Source organism: Chanodichthys erythropterus, chromosome 12, assembly GCF_024489055.1.
Source record: "Chanodichthys erythropterus isolate Z2021 chromosome 12, ASM2448905v1, whole genome shotgun sequence".
NCBI classification, from domain to species: Eukaryota; Metazoa; Chordata; class Actinopteri; order Cypriniformes; family Xenocyprididae; genus Chanodichthys; species Chanodichthys erythropterus.
This window is the reverse complement of record NC_090232.1, coordinates 27,386,251-27,407,149: the sequence shown is the minus strand read 5'-3', so window position 1 is coordinate 27,407,149 and position 20,899 is coordinate 27,386,251. Positions and strand designations below refer to the sequence as shown.

Genomic DNA, 20,899 nt, shown 5'->3' with positions numbered 1-20,899 from the left:
GTGGGAGGGCGAGCTCGCTGTCGTGCTCCTGGGACGAGGTGGGGTGGCTGCCGTCCAAGAGGGAGCGGAGGAGTTGCCGCCATTTGCCGTGGGCCGGAGCCTGCTGCCGTTCGCCATGAAGGGGAGGAGCAGGGAACGGCAGACTCGCTGCCGGCTGCCCTCAGTCGGAGGAGCCATCGCGGATTGAGCCGTCCACCGAGCGTCCAGTACCATCGCATGGCACCGCAAGGAAGAGCCTCCCGGCTGGCTGAGGACCGAGCGGCAGGGTGTCTGGGAACCAGACCAAGAATTTTTTTTCTCTTTTTCCTCTCTCCCCTCTCTCGTTCTGTTGCTCCCCTTGCTTCCGTCCCCTTTCTCTCGTCTCGTCTGTCCTTACCCCCAGGTGCTGTGGCTGCCGAGACAGGCCCCAGGGGGGGGGGAGTAGAGCGCAGTCTCAGGAGTACCCCCCGGCCTGCGAGGGGTGATGGGGGTATGTGACGAGCAGAGCGGGCGAGAGCCGTGATCATAAAAGGAGGAGCGACGACAGTGAAGGACGAGAGAGGACCAGGCCTGGACTTTATTTTATGTTTTATTATGTTTGTGCGGAGGTCTGCCGGCATTACTTTTGTTTTGTATTCGTTTATTTTGGAATTCGCTGGTTCCCGTACATACGAACTACGTTACAATTACCATGTCCCTTTAGGGGCTCCACAGAATGTGTCATTTCTCTTGTGTATACTTTTTTGGCCAATATGAGTCTAAGTGTTCAAAGGGGATCCCACACACTGCATCGAGCAGAGTTCCTGCCAATTTTACGCCACATAATTCCCACCAGCTAAAGCAAGTGTTACCAAGTACTGTATACGCTCCAACATCTCAGCAGAAATCACTACACTGGTCGATTGCTTATCAGGTGAACAATGTCAAAATTGAAATCAAAAATGAATCTGATTTCATTGAAAAGGATGTTATTTTGAGCATAAAAGTAAAAGAAGGAGGGATGTCATCTATTATGAGACATAATGCAGCCATAACTAGGCCAAGTGAAGTGAAAAAGAATTCCCACGTTAAAACAAGAGGGAAAGGAGGTTGCTGAATCTGAATTAAGCATAGATTGGCCTACATTAGCAGGCGGGTGGATTGGTTCAATACGTGCAAGAACTCATGTGGAGGCCAACCACCTTTAGTGGCCCTGCGTTACAATAATACAGCAAGTGCTGTACTGTAAATGAACTACTGTGGTTTATGACATCTATAGATGTCCCTACTGATAACATGCCAGGTGCAAACTAATATGCAGGCTTTATTGAACATTTGTGATATATTTTGAAGGTATAACAACATGAATATGAGATAAGATGACGTAAGTCTCTTAATTACAGATTCCTATAACCATAATGACAAAAACATGATCACACAATACAAATTTTGGAGATACATATGAGTGTGGAGTCACTCTTTAAGAAAGAACCGAAGGGCCAAGAGTTCATCTGCATGATTTAAAATGATAACAGATCTTCCTATCTTGTATAAATTAACAGATTGATCCCCTCAAGTGTGTGATAGCAATGCTAGCACTGAACCAAGTCATATTGGAGGGTTAGTGAGTTCAAAAGAGTTAGGCTAAAATGTACTTTGTCTTTACGTACTTTGTTCTATCGGTTTTCAGGGAATGTTTTCTACATCCTTCTGCAGCTAAATGAGTTTTATGAAGCAAGTACTACAAAGAAGACAGTAACCTCTTTCTGTACTAGATAAAACACTAAATTAATTGACAAGATGTTTGTTGAGATTTGATGAAGCACGATGAAAGCATCTAAAGTGCTGGTCAGGATCCGTTTTTGCTTCCATCTGCACAGTTTTATTTTTGTTTTTAAATGTAAGCATGGACTAGACGGACGTCTTTGCCTGCTGCAACAAATCTTTTTTTCTTTTTTTCAACAATCTTGTTTAGCAAGCCACTTTTATAATTAGAGAAATACTAAAATGTGTCCTTATATGATGAAGGGAAAGCCAAAAATGTTGATCCAAACGTGGCGGAAAGATGTTTAAACACACATACTTTGTATACATCACTTATGGTAAACACGTTATCACGTGTGCTCTAGAACAAACCTTGTTGGATCTTGTGCATGACACACACGTTAGAGCATGTTATGTGCTCTGTGTATGTGTCAATCATTGTTTAGATGTAAATAAAAGCTTAAATTAAATCTGTTCATATAAAGCGATCATATCTCTTCACAAGACTTGGATTAAACTGCTTGATTCATATTGATTCGTTTTATGATGCCTTTGAGACCTTTTCTGACCTGGACATAAAAAATATTTTAATTTGTGTTTTGAAGATTTTCTTTTTTTTTTTTTTTCTTCTCTTTTTTTTTTTTTGTGTGTTCGGAGAGCAAAGGAAGCTTCGGAGAGCAAAGTCAAATGATTGCAGCAGTTTGACACGAGATCCGAATCATGATTCAACACGCTGATTCATAACGCTCCGAAGCTTGAAATCGGCCATCACTAAATAAGTCGTTATTTTGTTTTTTGGCCAGACCAAAAATATTCTCGTCGCGTTATAATATTAATATTGAACCACTGTACTCACATTAACTGTTTTAAATATGTTTTTAGAACATTCATGGATCTTGAAAGAGGAAATATCATTGCTGGCTATGGAGGCCTCACTGAGCCATCGGATTTCAACAAAAATATCTTAATTTGTGTTCTGAAGATGAACGACGGTCTTACGGGTGTGGAACGGCATGAGGGAAAGTAATAAATGACATTATTTTTATTTTTGGGTGAACTAACCCTTTAAGTTATTTAAATATTTAATCACTAAATATTTAATTCCCCACAAATAAGAAAAAGCATAGGAACTCTGTTTAGCATAGGAAATATTTTTACAAATAAACTAACACATAGCCACATACTAAGAGAGAAAAACAAAATACACACTCAACACATAAGAATCTTTGCAGCAGCAAATGCCTTCTGAACTGCACAGCTTTGGGTTAAGCCCAGATGATGAACAATGGCATTCTCATTAAACACAAAACTGCTGTTTGGCAGGGGTTCCTCTATGACACACTAATTATTTCAATCATAAAGAAACTAGTCTGTAGCTCTAGGAATTTTGGGGCTGACCTTCAAGGTCATGATTGCAGTCAGAAGCTCTTCTCATTCTGACCCTAATTAGTTGACTATTATAAGACATCCGAGTCCATTTTCCTCTGTCAGAATCGAGCATCATCTACCTCACGTTCAAATGCTATCATCTAAGTCGGCTGCAGAAATAATAAAAAAGCAATTTTGCCACTCAAAAAGCAACATCAAAGAGAAACAAATTACACTTTGAAGGTGTGCTTGGCAGGAGTGATGTATTTTGTTCCTACTTTGGATGGCTGAGCAGCTCCACAAGAGGCATTAGATTAATTAACACTGACTTACAATACAAAGCACTGAGAGAGTGCTCGAACCACAGCCAGATTGACGTGAAACTTTGTGCCCACTCCCCTAATCAGTCATTAGAATACCAACAGCCAATCGTGAGTTTCCTCTGGAGAGAAGCCAAGAACAAAAGAGTCACAATCATAGCCAAGGTTGCTCAAATTCTTATAATGGCTTTGTATTCTTGTAGTCGCTAAGTCATGTCAACTTTTTAATGCCTTTTCCCATAAAAATTGAAAATGTATAAATGTATTAATACAATATGATAAACTAGTTAATTCTGATATGTAAGGTGGTTTGGCTTTAAAATAAAACATCAGGTTTGCAGAGGTACGTATGCTGTCTAAAATCTTATGAGGCTTTGTCTAATGGAAATTGATAATGTAATTGGTTATTAATGTTTAGTCTGTATTTTAAGAGTTTGATTCACACAATTAAACTTTAAATCTACTCTGTCTTTTTAAAATCTATAGGAGGGATATGCTGTTAAATACTTTTCTCTTACATTTTATTTTCTATACACCACAGTAATGACTGTATTAGAACTGTTTTTAGAAATATAAAGACATTTTTGACTACTTAAAAAATTCCCATCAAAACTCTCAACATTTATCCATATAACACAAAATACAGATTGAACTGGCATGTTATTTCATGCATTATGAAGTATTACACCTAATAACCCCCCTGAGTCATCCTTTAGCAACTGTGAGTACACCTGCAGTGTATTTCCATTGCATCACTACATTCTCACCACTGCTGCAAGCATTAACCCTTAGCTATGTGAGGGCACATCGAGATACCGCACTTCCCTGCACTCAAGCACATTGTAATACGTTTGTAGGGTCCTGAGGGCAGCAAGTGAGGTCAAACAGGCTAAATCCGACAACTCAAAATAGTTTTAAATAGTGCAGGAACACTCAAGAAAGAGCAAGCAATGGGTATGGAGAGGAAGTATTTAGCAAATTCTGAAATGAACTAGACCTTGAAATCGCTATTCACACTGTGAAAAAGTTCACATTATAACAATTACATTATTATAACACTAAATATATATATATATTCAGTCAAACCAAAATTTATTCACCATGAACCTTTCATTCATTATTACAGTTTATTCACTATAGATTATAAAAATGCTAATAAAATATGACAAAATCTCAGAGTTAAACTGTCTGAAAAAAATGTGTATCTTAATTATATCAGATAACACTTAAGCAAAACATGGTCAGGTCAAAGTGTCTGAATAATTTTAGCTGAATTTTTTTTATAAATTTTACTGGTAGTCCACTGTATGAAGAATTTTTGGGTATAATATGTCACAGTTTACTTTATTTTGCTATCCTCACTTACATAAATGAGCTATAGTGTCCTGCACCCACTAGTAAAAATATATCTAGTGTCTGAATAATTTTTGGTTTGACTGTATATTACATATATAGAGAGAGAGAGTTGATAAGTAGGCTAATCCAAATTAAAAATTATCCAAAAAGGTGCAATATGTATTACTGCAAGTTGCCAGTTTTACTTAAAAAATTTAAGGGAGCATTTAAAGTTATATCTCAATTTTAGTGAGTTTAAATCATTATAGGTGATGAAAAGTTGGAGGACTTTGCAGGATAACATGGGATGAAATGATGATGGGGGACATACCATATACAATATTGTATTACATTATTATAATAATCAATTAAAACTAAATATCTAAGTACCATCCTATAAAAAACTGAATGAATTAACTATGTAGGTTGCCTGCCAGGTCAATGTTTGAATACCTGAATAGACGTGGACAAAAGAGCAAAAATGTACTTTTTTGAAGAAAAAGGAATCTGTAAATGAAATCTAGTCGTGCGTAATACAGCCGGTGCGTAAAAGGCACGCGACCCGCCTTGATATAGCTATGACATGATGATGCATAATAGACTAGCTTTCATGTAACAATAAAACTTTTATGCAGCGAAGAATAAAATAGTAGGAAAACACTCAATGTTCAAAGACACGTGTTCAACATCAGCGCGAGCGCTTTCTCACCTTTCTTGAACTCCTCCAGCATAGCGTCGAGTTTAGTGTCGTTGAAGACGAAATGCAAGGGATGGCTGTAGAACTTCGTTATCGTCTTGAGCGGGGTGCAGTCGTCGGGATCCACAAACGCAAGGTCCTTGACGAACAGCAAGTCCACGATGTTGGACCTGTCGCCTTCGAATACCGGAATGCGCGTGTAGCCGCTCTCCATGATCTCACTCATGGTGTTGAAGTCGAGCGTGGCGTCGCCGCCGATCATGAAGCAATCGCGCAGAGGGGTCATCACATCTTCCACGGTTTTAGTCCTGAGCTCCAGTGCGCCCTGAATGATGTTTAACTCCTCTTTCACCAAGTCATTATAGGGATCCGTGACCCTCAACATCTCCAAGAGCTTCTCTCGGTTGTACACGGTGCCAATCTCCTGTCCGAGGAGATAATCGAGCAGTTTACTTACCGGATAGGACGCAGGGAAAGTGAGCAGCATGAAGAATTTGGTCAAGAAGATTGTATTCGCACCCACAGCGAGACCGTGTCGTGAACATATAGCCTGAGGCACAATCTCCCCGAATATCACAATGCCGATGGTTGACATCACTACAGCTATCAATCCAGAACCGGCGATATCATCCAACAAAATGGTCAAGGTCGTGTTGACCAGAACATTCCCCAAGAGAAGCGAGCAAAGCAGGTAGTTTCCTTGACTCCTGACGGGTTCTATCTTCCTGGCGTAGTTCTTCTCCTTCTCCGTCCCGCAGTTCTGGACGATCTGGAGCTCCATGGGATCCAGCGCCATCAGACCCAAGTTCAAGCCGCTGAACATGCCCGAGAGGCAGAGCAGCATGGAAATGAAGATGACCTGAAGCCAGAAAGGGAGCAGGAACTTTTTCTCTTCCACCACGATCACTTTGGTGTCCTCTCCATCGTGATAGATCCACGTGGTCTCCGTCCACGGGTCGTGCATGCCAGCCACAGCAGGTGTGGAAGTGGCGATGCACAGGTAGTACGCTTTGCTCCTCTCAGTCTTTCGCAGAGGTTTGACCTCGATTTCAACGATACCAGACGACTTGCGATTTACAATGATGTTGGGCAAGATGAGAATATCTGAAGTCCTGATGCCACAGGGGTGCAAGCCCGACGTGTCCTCCTGACTCTTGTTGTCTCCTGAGGAGCTGTCGATGTTGCCAATCACTCGACTCCTCTCGTGTTCCGTAAAGGCGATTTTGGACCACGTCTCGTTGTTAATGTTTTGCCCGTACACCCTCAATCTCACCCGAGACCTCTCACTGACCCGCAAATATCCCCTGTCCATGAAAGAAATGTCGTCCGTGTCCTCCAGTCTCAGCCCGATGATGACAGTCTCCTCTCCCCCTCCTTCCTTGCCACTTGTGGGAGTAATTAAATAACTGCTTGCAGTTAAGAAAATCAAAGCAAAGGCTCGGACCCGGCTAAGTGACGCCATTTTTTGAGGGGGTTCTGGAACCGACGGTTCTGCCATGTTGATAATGGACAGCCTCTTGAATGAAAGGGCTTTTAAAAATCAGAGCCAATCCGGCTTCATCTCCGCTGCGCGTCGCCTTGACTTGTGCATCAGGTCTAGCTGAGTCCCACTACGCGGCTGAAACTGATCACACTTCAGTCAGAGCAGCGCGAACTCGTGCCTCTACTGATGTCTCGGTGACAGGCGACCGGGGCAGCCAATCCGGTGGCGCAGCTGGGAGGGAGGCGGGGCCTTCGCTGCCGGAACGGCCAATGAGCTGCGTAAACAGTCGCACTTAATGCAAATGAGCGCATACAGAAGTTTCCTCGTGACTGTTTTTGGTGTTTTGAGAAGGGTCTTTGGTGACAGCATCTTTGAATAGTGCCAAGATACACTCAGGGAATGTAATAAATAACGAAACGAGTTTATAGAAAGTTTCTTCAGCAGTAAAGAGTTTATGGACAGCCTCTAGAGACAACCTGAGGACTTTCAGAAAATACATTTGTTTATTTTTCTCCATTTACAATGTCCAACAGTAGGCATTACAGGAGAATTCTATCATTTTCCCCAAATTAAATTGTATCTGATAGCATTCTGTGGTGGAAATTCATTTTAAATGTTTTTGAGAAACAAATGAATGTACTCTAAATTAAATTGCCTGAAATGATACACACAATAAAACAATCTACAAATAAGAGATATTTGTCTTGGTTTTTCTTTGATCATCTCAAAAATCCTCTTCACTGTTTCCTCCTTAGTAAACAGCACACTTAAAAAAATGTACAGGGGAAAAATTGGCTGTGCTGGAAATTATGCCACACAGAGGAACAGTATAATGATGTTTACATTTATCTCCTAAATATTTGCAGGGGCTTTTTTTCTAAAATAAGAGAAAAGGAAAAGAAGAGTGGAAATTAGATCACATGTCCCTGGTCGGGCTCTCGGGGACCCATATGTCCAGAGCATGTGCACAGCCAGTTCTCCACAGATCTTGCAATAATTCATATCTTTATGTTGGATTGAAAGTTTGGATGGGACAAGGGCGAAACAATAAAATATACGCATAACAAGCATTTAAAAAGTAGCCAAAAGATGTGACGGGGGAAAAAAAGTTTAAAAATATTAGTTATCAACCCTGAGACACAAACGTTCCCAGTTGAAGAAACGCTAATTCAGATATATTGAACAATATGATTTAGTCCTCTTAACAGAAATTAGCAAAGATATACATTTATTGTGATTACTCAAAGACTTATAATAGGTAACTATTTACCTTATAGAGATAAGAAAGGGATTAGAGGGATCTTGAGAAATGCAAGGGGTGCAAAACCTATGAAAGGATGTAAAAATAGTCATGGAGTCAGATCGCATAGAGTGAACATTTCATCATCATCAGGGCCAGAGATCAATCCAGACAAGGGAAGATGATTGATTATAAACTATTTCACAATCTTATATCTTCACATGTGGTTTGACATATGAAGTAAATCAGAGAGAATATTTAAATCTATGTTGAAAAGCTTTTTACTCTACAACGGAATTCTGTACAAGATTCCTTAAGTTTATATAACCTTGAAATATGTCCTCTTTCAGAAAAGAGAATTTGGTCCTAGAATCGCAGCAAAGGGTTGATGTTTTTTCCCTTCTCACCTGAAAGTCCTGTTGTGAAATTAAAGAATGGGCTAAATTACATTTAATAAAAAGGTGATTTGCATTTTAGTATTATTAAATTATACTGTATATCACAGAGCTCAAAAATAACCTCCAGCTGATAGTAAATAGCCAGGCAGTCAGCACAAACATTTTTTTATTACAGCAGCAGAAAAAGTGATTTGATTACAAAAGTTCAATAAACCATATGAGTGTTCAGTTAGATTATATCTGTCAATACAATAAAGATACAATAAAGATTAAATCTGGCAGATGAATGCTTAAGATTATGCAACTATATAGACCTGTGTGATGCACTAGATATTGATAATCAATATGATTAAAATGTATGCAAAACAATCACACTATGATGATCAACGTCCTCATGGTTTTTTTGTTACCTTTCACAAATTATAAATAATGTTATATGTACATATTATTGATTTAAAAATATATATATATATAAAATCAATAATTTGCTCTTTTCAAACGAGCCAAGATTCACTTGCAGCATGATTCCTGGTCTGCACAGCACCCCCCAGTGGAAGGAGTTACACTTGCACTACCCAATTGCTGGACCAGCTCAAAGGGATTCATTGACACTGCCTGAAGAGAGAGGAATATACTCAGTGTTTGGAAGTAAAGTAATTTACATTCATCATAATTTATAGTTATTTGGTTCCACAGTACTCAATGACACATTTAGATGGATTCATTATGCAACTGCAGCCCATATACCAGGGATGGACAACTGCAGAGTTTATCTCCATCCCTGATAAAAACTCACTTGCCTATAACTTTCTACTAATCCTAAAGACCTTGATTAGCTGGTTCAGGTGTGTTTGATTAGGGTTGGAGCTAAACTCAGCTGGACACTGGCCCTCCAGGACCGGAGTTGTCCATCCCTGCCATATACCATCTGTATGTTAAAGTTTCTTGCATTCAGGGACCGAATAAGATGATGGAATGTTCTAAAATGAATGCAAAGCAATATATATATTATATATATATATATATATATATATATATATATATATAGCCTTTAACAAGGTCCCTTACAAGGGGACCATCACATGTGGGGTGCTGGGGCATCAAGAAGTTTGAAAACCTGGGTCTAAAACAACAGAAACAGCATCAATCTGGGTGCAACACTTCCTTATTACACTTTCAAATCAGAAAACACTAACACTTAAACATATTAGAGATAATAGGGCAAATAACGTGCCCATTCCTTATTTACTATGTAAACGTAGCCTTGTTTTGGTTTACAATATTTTAAAAAGATTTGATTAATACAGAACTAAGTAAGGAAGAGGATTAGGGCCAAGAAATAATAAAAAAATAAAACCATATCGAGATTAAAGTTGTTAAATTTTGAGAAAAAATTAGAGAAAAAAAAAAAAAAAAAAAAATGTTGAGAATAAAGTCATTAAATTTCGAGAAAAAAAAAAATCGAGGAAAAATTTGATATTTAATTGAATAATTTTGAGATAAAAAGTTGAGAATAAACTCATTAAATTAATAGAAATATTAAATTTAACGACTTTTTTCTGAGTTTATTCTCATAATTTAATGAGTTTATTCTCAACATTTTATCTCGACTTTTTTCTCGAAATTTAACAACATTTTTCTCATAATTTAACAACTTTAATCTCGAGATGGTTTTATTTTTTTATTATTGCTTGACCCTAATCCTCTTCCGTACCACATATGTCTCTGATATATGGCAATGAGATTATATTTATAGGCTGTCTGTGTGAAAGTAAAAATCCGCTGAAGCATTGAAGGAACCTGTTTAGCTCTTTAGAAGTTTAAGAATCTTTTAGATATTTTTAGAACAATAAAAATTAAACCAAAACAATGGTCAAAACAAAAGTACATTTAGCTAAATCTTTAGATCAGAATTTCTAAAAATGGAATAAATCCGATCCAGCCATCAACAGTGATCGTTAAACTGCCTGAAAAATGAACAGCCTGAATGATGTTGCAAGTCAATTCTAATAGTCTTTTCTTGTGTTTGCAGACAGAGACTGAATCACCACCAGCACTGATAAGATGGCATTCTTTGTTTGGAAGGGCAGACAATCTTCTGTGGTCAAGGCATTGTGGTACAGCTGGGTGACCTTGTGTGACTGTGTAGAGAAATCGAAGGCCCAGATATACCCATGGCGAAGTTCTTTTTCAGCAGTATACTGTTAGTAAAAATTCTGACACTGCCCACACTGCTGAGAGCATCATTTAGATGAATATGGTAATATGTGCTGCTCACTTTCCTCTCAATAACAAAATGCAACAAAAATGACAACAGTGAGAAAAACGCAGTTAACAAATTATAGTGATGTGGATATGTCTACACCAGCTCTGCAATTTGGCACTTTATACAAAAGACTGCTTTAAAACAAGAAAAAAAAAAAAAAAAAACAGTGCCAGTTTCACTTTCAGTTTCAGACTGAACAGAAGAAATGAACCCAAGCAGTTTTTCATGTCAAAGAAGGAAAAGCCCCAGAGCACACCCTGTAATCGCCACGGACCGATGACAGTTTGAAGGCGTTTGATTTAGCAAGCTGTTGCGAACTCCTGAAACAAACTCAAAACAAACTTTGTTTTGGCCTGATTTTGTTCGAAATGACGTCACACCAGATCATTCTTTGATTTCGCTTCAAGTATATCAAGATGACCAACACCTTTGAAGAGACGGCGCTAACTCCTGCGAGGACTTCAGATGACAATCATCTGGATCAACATGCACATTCCCAAATTTCTATATATATTCCAGGAGCTCATTGCTTCTACCTTCAATTAAACTGCTAACAGTGATTGTAAATTAAATTGCCTAAATTATTACATTGTTAGCTAACTGCATTCTCTAAATTGTAACGTTGACATGCATTCTCTGTAAAGCTGCTTTCAAATGATATGTATTGTGAAAAGCGTTAAACAAATAAATGTGAATTTAATTAAATATAATCGGGCCTTTAGTGGCCAGTAAGAATTATTTTTAATGCTAAATGACAGTTTGATGATAAACACAGTTGTTATTTTGAAAGATGAATCTAAAATTATAACAAAAAGTGATTTTACAACTGAAACTCAAATGGTACATTAAAATACTGTATGCACAGGTGTGATATGCTATATGTGCATTACTGATAGAGGCTAAGAAAATAAGGCATGATAGGAAATGAGTCACTTACCTTGGGTTTGGCCCAGCATCCCCCAGAAGCGGAAGTGTTCACCCCCTGAGGCTGAAATGTGAATTCTTCAGCAAATCTGGAGTTACTCAAGATGTTGGCCACATCATCATCTACCTCCGTCACTTTATCAGCCTAGACAAAGACCCAAAATTGCTTTTTTACAAAGTCTTTAAAAAGTTTGTGATCAGTTTAAAGAAGCCACTTAATGCTTTAAAATTCCAGTACTATTTAAAATAACTGTTTTCTATTTTAAAATGTAACTAACGTATTACAATTGTCTTTATTGACACCTTTGATCAATTTAATTCATCCTTGCTGAATAAGAATTTATTTCTTTGAAAAAAAAATAAAAAATCCTACTCTATTGAAACTTTTGAATGGCAATATATGCCAGTGTCTTTATGTAACACATTTAACTTAATAATTGCATGTACATAATTGCATGTGACAAATGTAGTATTTATTGCACATCATTTTCATATATTATTTATCACCATATGATCACCAATCTAGGAATATAGGAAGTAGATTAAGATATATTTAAGCTCACATTTACATGACACGTATTATCCAAACAACATAATAGTGACATATTGTCAATATTCAAATAATGCTGAGCCATGGATCATGTTACTAAAACATTACTGTTCATTTATTCAAAAATATTAACCATTACTAATGGGACCAAGCAGAGAAAGAATGTGCAGGATATGATATGCTTTATGAGCTCTGGTGAATAAATAGTTCAGTTCTGATGTACTGGATGTAGCTACATACCTTAAAGGTAAACTGGACATCAAACTCGAAGCTTTCCTCCACACCTGTAATGTCTCCATTGTACATGACCAGACAGGACCTCTTCTCTGAAACTTTTGGTAACTTGAAGAGCCGGTATGTGGCAGATACAAATTTGTAGTCACCTAAACAAATTTTACAATTCAAAATGAAACAATAAGTACAGTATCTTTACATATAATCAATATGACAAAGATGACAAAGGTTTAAGTTTATGCAAATACAGAATGACGTGATGTAATGACTACCAATGGGAGACAACCGATCAGATGATCAGTCTCCTGTCTGCTACTGTAGACAGTATCAAGTGTCAGCAAGATGGAAAGTTTCATCTTTGCAAAGTATCTTGAGCATGCACAGGGACAACAGAAACAAATTGATGCTCAAAATATATTTGTCTGAAATCGTGTATGTTTGACAATTAATGTGTGTGTGTGAGTGTGTGTGTGCCCACATAAAACTGTCATTTGTGCTTTCTGAGCAGATAGATGGGTGTAAAGGCAAAGAGAAGAAGTTTATTTTCTTTCATCTTTGTTAGGATGCATTATGCACTGGTGTAATTTTTATTTATTTTTTTCATCCAAAATGATGAATAAATACATAATTTAAAGGTGCCATCGAACGTTTTTTTTTTTTTTTTACAAGATGTAATATAAGTCTAAGGTGTCCCATGAATGTGTCTGAGAAGTTTCAGCTCAAAATACCCCATAGTTTTTTTTTTATTTATTAATTTTTTTAACTGCCTATTTTAGGGCATCATTAAATACTAGCCGATTCATGCTGTGCGGCCCCTTTAAATGCTCACGCTCCCCGCCCACGGAGCTCGTGCTTGCCTTTAACAGCATAAACAAAGTTCACACCGCTAATATAACCCTCAAAATGGATCTTTACAAAGTGTTCGTCATGCAGCATGTCTAATCGCATTTATTTGGATGTTTACATGTTTACTTCTGAATGAGTTTGAAGCTATATGCTCCGTGGCTAATGGGCTAATGCTACACTGTTGGAGAGATTTACAAAGAATGAAGTTGTGTTTATAAATTATACAGACTGCAAGTGTTTAAAAATGAAAATAGCGACGGCTCTTGTCTCCGTGAATACAGTAAGAAACGATGGTAACTTTAACCACATTTAACAGTACATTAACAACATGCTAACAAAACATTTAGAAAGACAATTTACAAATATCACTAAAAATATCATGATATCATGGATCATGTCAGTTATTATCGCTCCATCTGCCATTTTTTCGCTATTGTCCTAGCTTGCTTACCTGCATAAAGTCTGATGATTCAGCTGTGCACAGCTACAGACGTTAATACTGCCTTGTCTAATGTCTTGATTCTTGATCATGGGTTGGCATATGCAAATATTGGGGGCGTACACCCCGACTGTTACGTAACAGTCGGTGTTATGTTGAGATTCGCCTGTTCTTCGGAGGTCTTTTAAACAAATGAGATTTATATAAGAAGGAGGAAACAATGGAGTCTGAGACTCATTGTATGTCATTTCCATGTACTGAATCCTTGTTATTCAACTATGTCGAGGTACATTCAATTTTTGAATCTAGGGCACCTTTAAGTCTGGTAAAGAAAGTGATATCTGCATTTGCAGATATAAGAAGACACTTCTTAATGTTTTTTTTTCCCCAAATGAGTAAAATTAGCATTGGAGGCTTGGGCTTTTTCTTACTAAAATACTTCAATGGTGACAGAAATATAATAGTTCTACACACAAGAATGTCATATAGGTTTCATTTTTGTATAAACCATCACTTATTGTATTAATAACATTGTTAATACTGGCAGTAGTTCAGACATAATTTGGCTAGAAAATCTGTTCATTTTTGAGCCACTAACAACAAGTGTTCCAGAAGAAACCAAAGCAGAATCAAACTTTTTTGCAGCAGCAGCAAATGCAGAGTAAGTGCAACAGTCTGGAGCCAATTAATTTTTGATTACCATTACAAGGTGGCACATTTCACCATTTTAATGTCTCACCAAGAAGTTTCTCTAGTTCCTTGTTGCCCACAGTGATGACACTAGCAGTAACCAGTCTGGGTTTGCAGAACCCGACCTCTTCAGCCAGTCGTATCAGGTCTTCCCACCACAATGCTCCACTGAGGCACTCACCTGATCGACATATGCAGATAAGCCTATATCATTGTCACTTTCAATTTGTTACATTTAACACAGTGGCACAACTGAAGTTAAATTATACCTTGTAACAATTAGAAAGAAAATAGGCTAATTAGGATAAATGTCTTTTCTTACCCCATAACACTTTGTTGGCCTTGAGGTCTTCTGGGATTCTAGCATCACTATAAACATCGCTAAAGTACAATTCTCCTCCATCCTAAACACAAAGAAAATCAGAATCCTTTTTGTTTGTTAATGAGCTAAATGTACAAAAAAAAAAAAAAAATGTCCAGTCTCATTTTACATATAATAAGTAATGCTTAACAAGTTCTATTTTGATAGTATCTAAGTGTCAGGGATGGGGGGGAAAAAATACAACTGAAAAATTAAATAGCTGAATTCTGAATGACTCAAAACAATGGTGTGAGTATGAAATAGAATTACCTTCAGTACACGGTAAGCCTCCTTCAGGACACTGGTTTTATCTGGTGACAGGTTCACCACACAGTTTGATCTTTTGAAATAAAAGAACCAAAACCACCCATTAATTGGCTGTTTATGCTAGCTAGTAGTAGAAACTGAACAGACTGCAACTTACATGCTAGTCTTATGAGAATAGTCTCATGACAGATAAGAATTTAGAAAATGGACAAATCTTGTGTTTTTTAATGGAATATTGCAGTATTTATTATGAATTCTTTATCCATGTATATCATTATTTTTTTAATTAATGTGCTCAGGTAATATTTAATCAAATTAACATCCCTTCTCGCTTGTAGCAACATCTCTTCACTGATGACGTCTTTACAGCACGAGGGCGGGACAAACTGTCATTCTCATGAGATCACAGCAATAGCAAACGATCCAATCAATTACTGATGGACAGTAACTCTGATATATGCCACAATAGGGAAGAAATTACAATCACATTCACAACTTTAATTTTATGGCAACTTTGAGGCTACAATTTTGAAACTGTGAAAACTTACATGATGATATCATAGGATTTCTCCTCTAGACCTGCTTCTGCCAAGGCCTCAATGTAACCATGAACAAAGTTCACATTTGGCTTTTTGTAACCAAATCTTTGCATGTGGTAGTCAATGTACATCTGGGCCACCTTAAGCTAAAATAAAACACAAACAAACAAACAAAAAACATTTATGTAGTTCGCCATTACATCTAGGTGACTAGATGTGGTGAATATATATATATTTTTTAAGGGTGTGTTTACACGACAACGATATGGCTAAAACGGATACGTTTTTCCTTTGAGTTTTCCGCATACGGACAACACCACTGCCAAAACAATCCTTCTTACGAATCCATGAAAATGACTAAAAACGCTGTATTCTGCTGGCAAGCCATTAGATGGCGATGAAACACTATAGACCAGGGGTTCCCAAACACATTCCTGGAGCCTCCTTTTCCTGAAACACACCCATTTTAGGTCTCGGAGTCTCGACTAATGAGCTGATGATCTGAATCAGGTGTGTTTGATTAAGGGGACATGGAAAACATGCAGTGTTGGGAGGCTCCAGTATTGTGTTTGGGAACCCCTGCTATAGACTGAACATGTAATGCGCATGTGCATGACGCCATTGTTTTCACAGATTCGTGTTTTTGTTGTTTACTTTGTTACGTGCACTTTGACACCCGTTCAAAAATGTGCATTTTCAGGCCACCAAAACGCCATTGTGTAAATGAACACATAAACATATAAAATCATTTCCGTTTTTAGCTGAAAACAGTCGTGTGAACGGACCCTAAGACTGTCAATATTTAATCACTATTAAGGCCCATTCACACAAATAATGATAACTATAAATATAATGTTATCTACATTAGTGTTCACAACAACTCAATATTGTTCTATTTATTATAAGCACCCACTACAGTTTTGTTGTCTGCTGCTTTAAATTCTCAAGCTCTTTAAATTAAAGCAGTATGAATTCTAACTGAATGTCAATGATTTTCTCATTATCAGTTGAAAAAAAATCATTGCGAAGGTGATTCCAATGATATCGTTCCTCTGTGCCATTATCGTTGTATTTGTGGTGTGGACTCTGCAAAGATTTTACATTTAGAATGATTTTTAAAACTATATCATTATTGTCCTTGGTGTGAACAGGCCTGTAATCTCATAATTTGTTTGGACAAAACTAAACAGGTTTTGCCTTTTGAATCGAAAGGAACTGAAATATAAAACAAGCACAAAATTACTCATTCACTGTGTACATTATTATCTAAAACCATGTAACCCTAGTCTGAACTTCAAAGGGATATACCTGATCTTCAGTCATGTCGATGCCTGTGATGTGTCCTTTCTCTCCCACAAGCTGGCTGAGCATGTAGCAATCCCGTCCACTTCCACAGCCGAGATCAAGCACCTTGCAGCCCTCCAGACACTCAGGGATCACCAGACCACAGCCATAGTACCTGAGAGGATGGAAACTATTTATAATTCCACCAAGGGCTCAGCATTGAAACATGGTGAAAGGATAGATGTAAAAATGCAACAAAAAAAAAGAAAAAGAAAAAAAAAAGGTCAGAAGTATCATCAGATTAAAGTTATAATAAACTGTTATAAGACAAGGTCTAAGCAGTTAATTTAAAATGAAAATCTAAAAGTTGGCTTTTCATTCAATTATTTTACATACAATTATATTCATTATATCAAGTGACCCTATTAAGCACACTCAAATCAAGTTTCATAGGCTACATACATACATACATACATTATACATACATTATACATACATTATATTTATATATATATATATATATATATATATATATATATATATATATATATATATATATATATATATATATATATATACATATTATTTGTGCTCAAAATTATTCATACCCTTGGTAAATATGACCAAAGAAGGCTGTGAAAATAAATCTGCATCGTTAATACTTTTGATTTTTTTATTTAAAAAATCTACAAAAATCCAACCTTTCATTGGAGAATAATCATTTTAAATGGGGGGGAAAATCTCATTATGAAATAAATGTTTTTCTCTAATACAAATTGCTCACAATTAATCATACCCTTTTATTCAATACTTTTTGCAACCTCCTTTTGCCAAGATAACAGCTCTGAGTCTTTTTCTATAATGCCTGATGAGTTTGGAGAACACCTGACAAGAGATCAGAGACCATTCCTTCATGCAGAATCTCTCCAGATCCTTCAGATTCCCAGCTCTATGTTGGTGCTTCTTCTCTTCAGTTCACTCCACTCATTTTCTTTAGGGTTCAGGTCAGAGGACTGGGATGGCCATGGCAGAAGATTGGTTTTGTGCTCAGTGACCCATTTTTGTGTTGATTTTGATGTTTATTTTGGATCATTGTCCTGATGGAAGATCCAACCACGGCCCATTATATGACTTCTAACAGGGACAGTCAGGTTTTGATTTTTTATCTGTTGGTATTTGATAGAATCCATGATACGATATATCTGAACAAGATGTCCAAGACCTCCAGCAGAAAAATAAGCCCACAACATTAAAGATCCAGCAGTATATTTCATTGTACACATGGGGTACCCTTGATAAATATGATCAAAGATGACTGTAAAAATGTATCTGCATTGTTTATCCTTTTGATCTTTAATTCATAAAATTAGCAAAAATCTAACCTTTCATTGAAAGAAAATATATATATATTTTTTTCTCAAAACATGTTGTCTAGCCAGAACTTCCTGTTCCACAGGAGTATAAACATGAGGAAACACAAAGGCCAAATTCCCATAATCATTCATCATAATGAGTAAAACCAAAGAATATAGTTCTGATGTGCAGCAAAAGATTGTTGAGCTTCACAAAATAGAAAGTGGCTGTAAGAAAATAGCTAAAGCATTGAAAATCCCCATTTCCACTATCAGGGCAATAATTAAGAATTTCCAATCAACTAAAGATGTTAAAAATCTGCCTGGAAGAGGATATCCATCTATATTGTCTTAATGCACAGTGAGGAGGAGAGTTTGAGTGGCCAAAGACTATCCAAGGATCACAGCTGGAGAATTGCAGAGATTAGTTGAGTCTTGAGGTCAGAAAGCCTAAAAAAAGTATTAAATAAAAGGGTGCCAATAATTGTTGCCAATGTGTTTTGGAGAAAAACATTTATTTCATAATGTGATTTTCCCCCCATGTATTATGAAAACAACCCTCCTTCTAAAGTATAGGTATTAATTAAAAATAAATTAAAATGCTTTATTTATTAGCAAACTTTCAAAATCAGGAATAAGCTTCTAATGTACAATTACCATTACAGTTCATCAATATAGGTATAATAAAAGTTTTGCATTTCTTTTTTTTAATAAAAATTATATTATGAATACATTAAATTAAATCAAACGTGACAGTAAAGACTTAAATGATGTTACAAAAGATTTGTATTTCAAATAAATGTTCTTCTTTTGAATCTTCTATTCAACAGGGGAAAAAAATGAATAGAACCTCACTTTGCAACGACATCTGGATGGATCTCAGCGATCACTCTCCTCACGTATGCAGGGACAGCCTTGGCTGACGGAACACAGGCATTGCTTTTCAGGTCAGATGTCTGCTTCAGTGTCTTACCATAGTACTCCTGTATTAATGGCGCGAAGAAAATTCAAATCTTATCATAATGTATTTATTTATTTGTTTGTTTAATAGCCCAATAAAGTCAACAAAAGTGTTTTGTTTTTTTTAAATTACATACCTTCACGTCATTGTAGACACTTGTAACAGCCTTGTTACTGTGAACAATTATTACAAACAGTACTGAGACAAGTTGAATTTGTTACAGAATATCTCACTACAGCAAAACTGGACGACTCGCGAATACCTTTTTTGTCGCTATGTAATATCTATTTTGTAATTGTTATTACAAAATAAAAGCTCAGTTACTTTGCTAGCTTGTATGATGCTGCAAATCACATTGTAAAATATTCGAGTAGCCTACTGAACAACATTAAAAAATAAGTTTTACCTGGCTGCTGAAGGTGCGTCTGCCATGATTATATGCGGAAAATGTGTTTTGGCCTATCTCGGATTCGGTAGTTTGACAGGTTCAGTTCAGCCAATCAGTGAGTAGTATGCTGCAGCCCCTTCATGCAGCAGAGGAGTGATGACGACAGAGTGCACTGTCATGATGATGATGCATGCAGTGCCGGAGTAAATGATTAATATAGAGTAATTATGAGGACTGCTATGGGTTTACTTTCACTAGTCGAGATCAGACTTGACATTAATATGTTAACAAAATACTACAGTGTGGTTATTTAAAATAAAGTATAAAATAGTTCCTTGTTAATGTAGTTCTGATTGTTGATGTGATTATTCAACATGGTACTAATGCCCGCTTTTGAGTTGCTACTTTCAAATATATATTTTATTATTATTATTATTATTATTATTACACTATCATATTAGGCTCTATGTTCGTGATAAATTATGATTAACATAACAGGTATTTATTCGACATGTTCTCGAAGAGCGCTCTCTACAGGTCATGCACATGATTATTTCATGATAGACCAACAATAATGCAAACTTCCCCAATTTTGATAGGATGAGCTATACTCATATTTTAAACAATATGATATAATTAGGTAAAAAAATAAATTAACACAAATGATTCGAGAACCGAGATACTGTTTATGTGGGACTTTTATTTTGGCACGTTGGATTTTCTGCATGTCTGCATTTCCAGTAGATGGAGTGGGTACACAACTCAATGATGTTTAGAGATATTATAAAGATTCCAAGAAGTATCAAAGGTCATTTTAATCAGGAATTCTAAGATAACGGTGTGAGAAAAAAAAAAAAAGCTTATCATCTAATTTCATTCTAATAAAATAGGTTCACATTTTGTTGTATACACTCTAAAAATGCTGGCTTCAACCTGTTGGGTAAATATACTATCTTAAAATGGCTAATTAACTTAGGGATGTCTAAACCCACTGTCCTGCAGAGTTTAGCTACAACTTACCACAACAGTACAGGAGTACAGTTTCCTGTATGCCTAAAAACCATGATTAGCTGGTTCAGGTGTGTTTAATTGGGGTTTTAGCTAAACTCTGCAGGGCAGTGGCACTCCAGAAGGAGGATTGGACACCCCTGACTTGGGCTGTTTATATAAAGTTAATATATGAAGACTTCAGATGCAAAAGCCTCTAAGTGCCATCTGAAATTTTCTTCTAAAAT

At 36.8% G+C, this 20,899-nt stretch overlaps 2 protein-coding genes across 6 annotated transcripts in view; both read right to left on the bottom strand.

The window, feature by feature from the left end:
* cnnm2b (cyclin and CBS domain divalent metal cation transport mediator 2b) overlaps positions 1-7,392 on the bottom strand; it is a 41,997-nt gene extending 34,605 nt beyond the window's left edge. For 4 of the 5 annotated variants that reach the window (XM_067403564.1, XM_067403565.1, XM_067403566.1 and 1 more), the window contains exon 1: positions 5,455-7,392. In XM_067403564.1, coding sequence (XP_067259665.1) covers positions 5,455-6,940 — 1,486 coding nt within the window. In that variant the 5' untranslated portion in view covers positions 6,941-7,392. Of the gene's footprint in view, positions 1-3,423; positions 3,533-5,454 lie in introns of all 5 variants that reach the window. The other variant, XR_010896652.1, reaches the window with a different exon arrangement.
* Positions 7,393-8,697: 1,305 nt separating this feature from the next.
* On the bottom strand, positions 8,698-20,808 carry as3mt (arsenite methyltransferase). Its single transcript, XM_067404886.1, has 11 exons — positions 19,683-20,808; positions 19,413-19,449; positions 19,171-19,298; positions 16,988-17,138; positions 15,689-15,825; positions 15,144-15,213; positions 14,835-14,916; positions 14,562-14,693; positions 12,544-12,686; positions 11,767-11,898; positions 8,698-9,178 (listed from the first exon to the last, which is right to left on the bottom strand). The coding sequence occupies exons 1-11, from the start codon at positions 19,706-19,708 to the stop codon at positions 9,074-9,076; spliced, it is 1,143 nt and encodes a 380-aa protein (XP_067260987.1). The 5' UTR covers positions 19,709-20,808; the 3' UTR covers positions 8,698-9,073.
* Between the last annotated feature and the right edge of the window lie 91 nt (positions 20,809-20,899).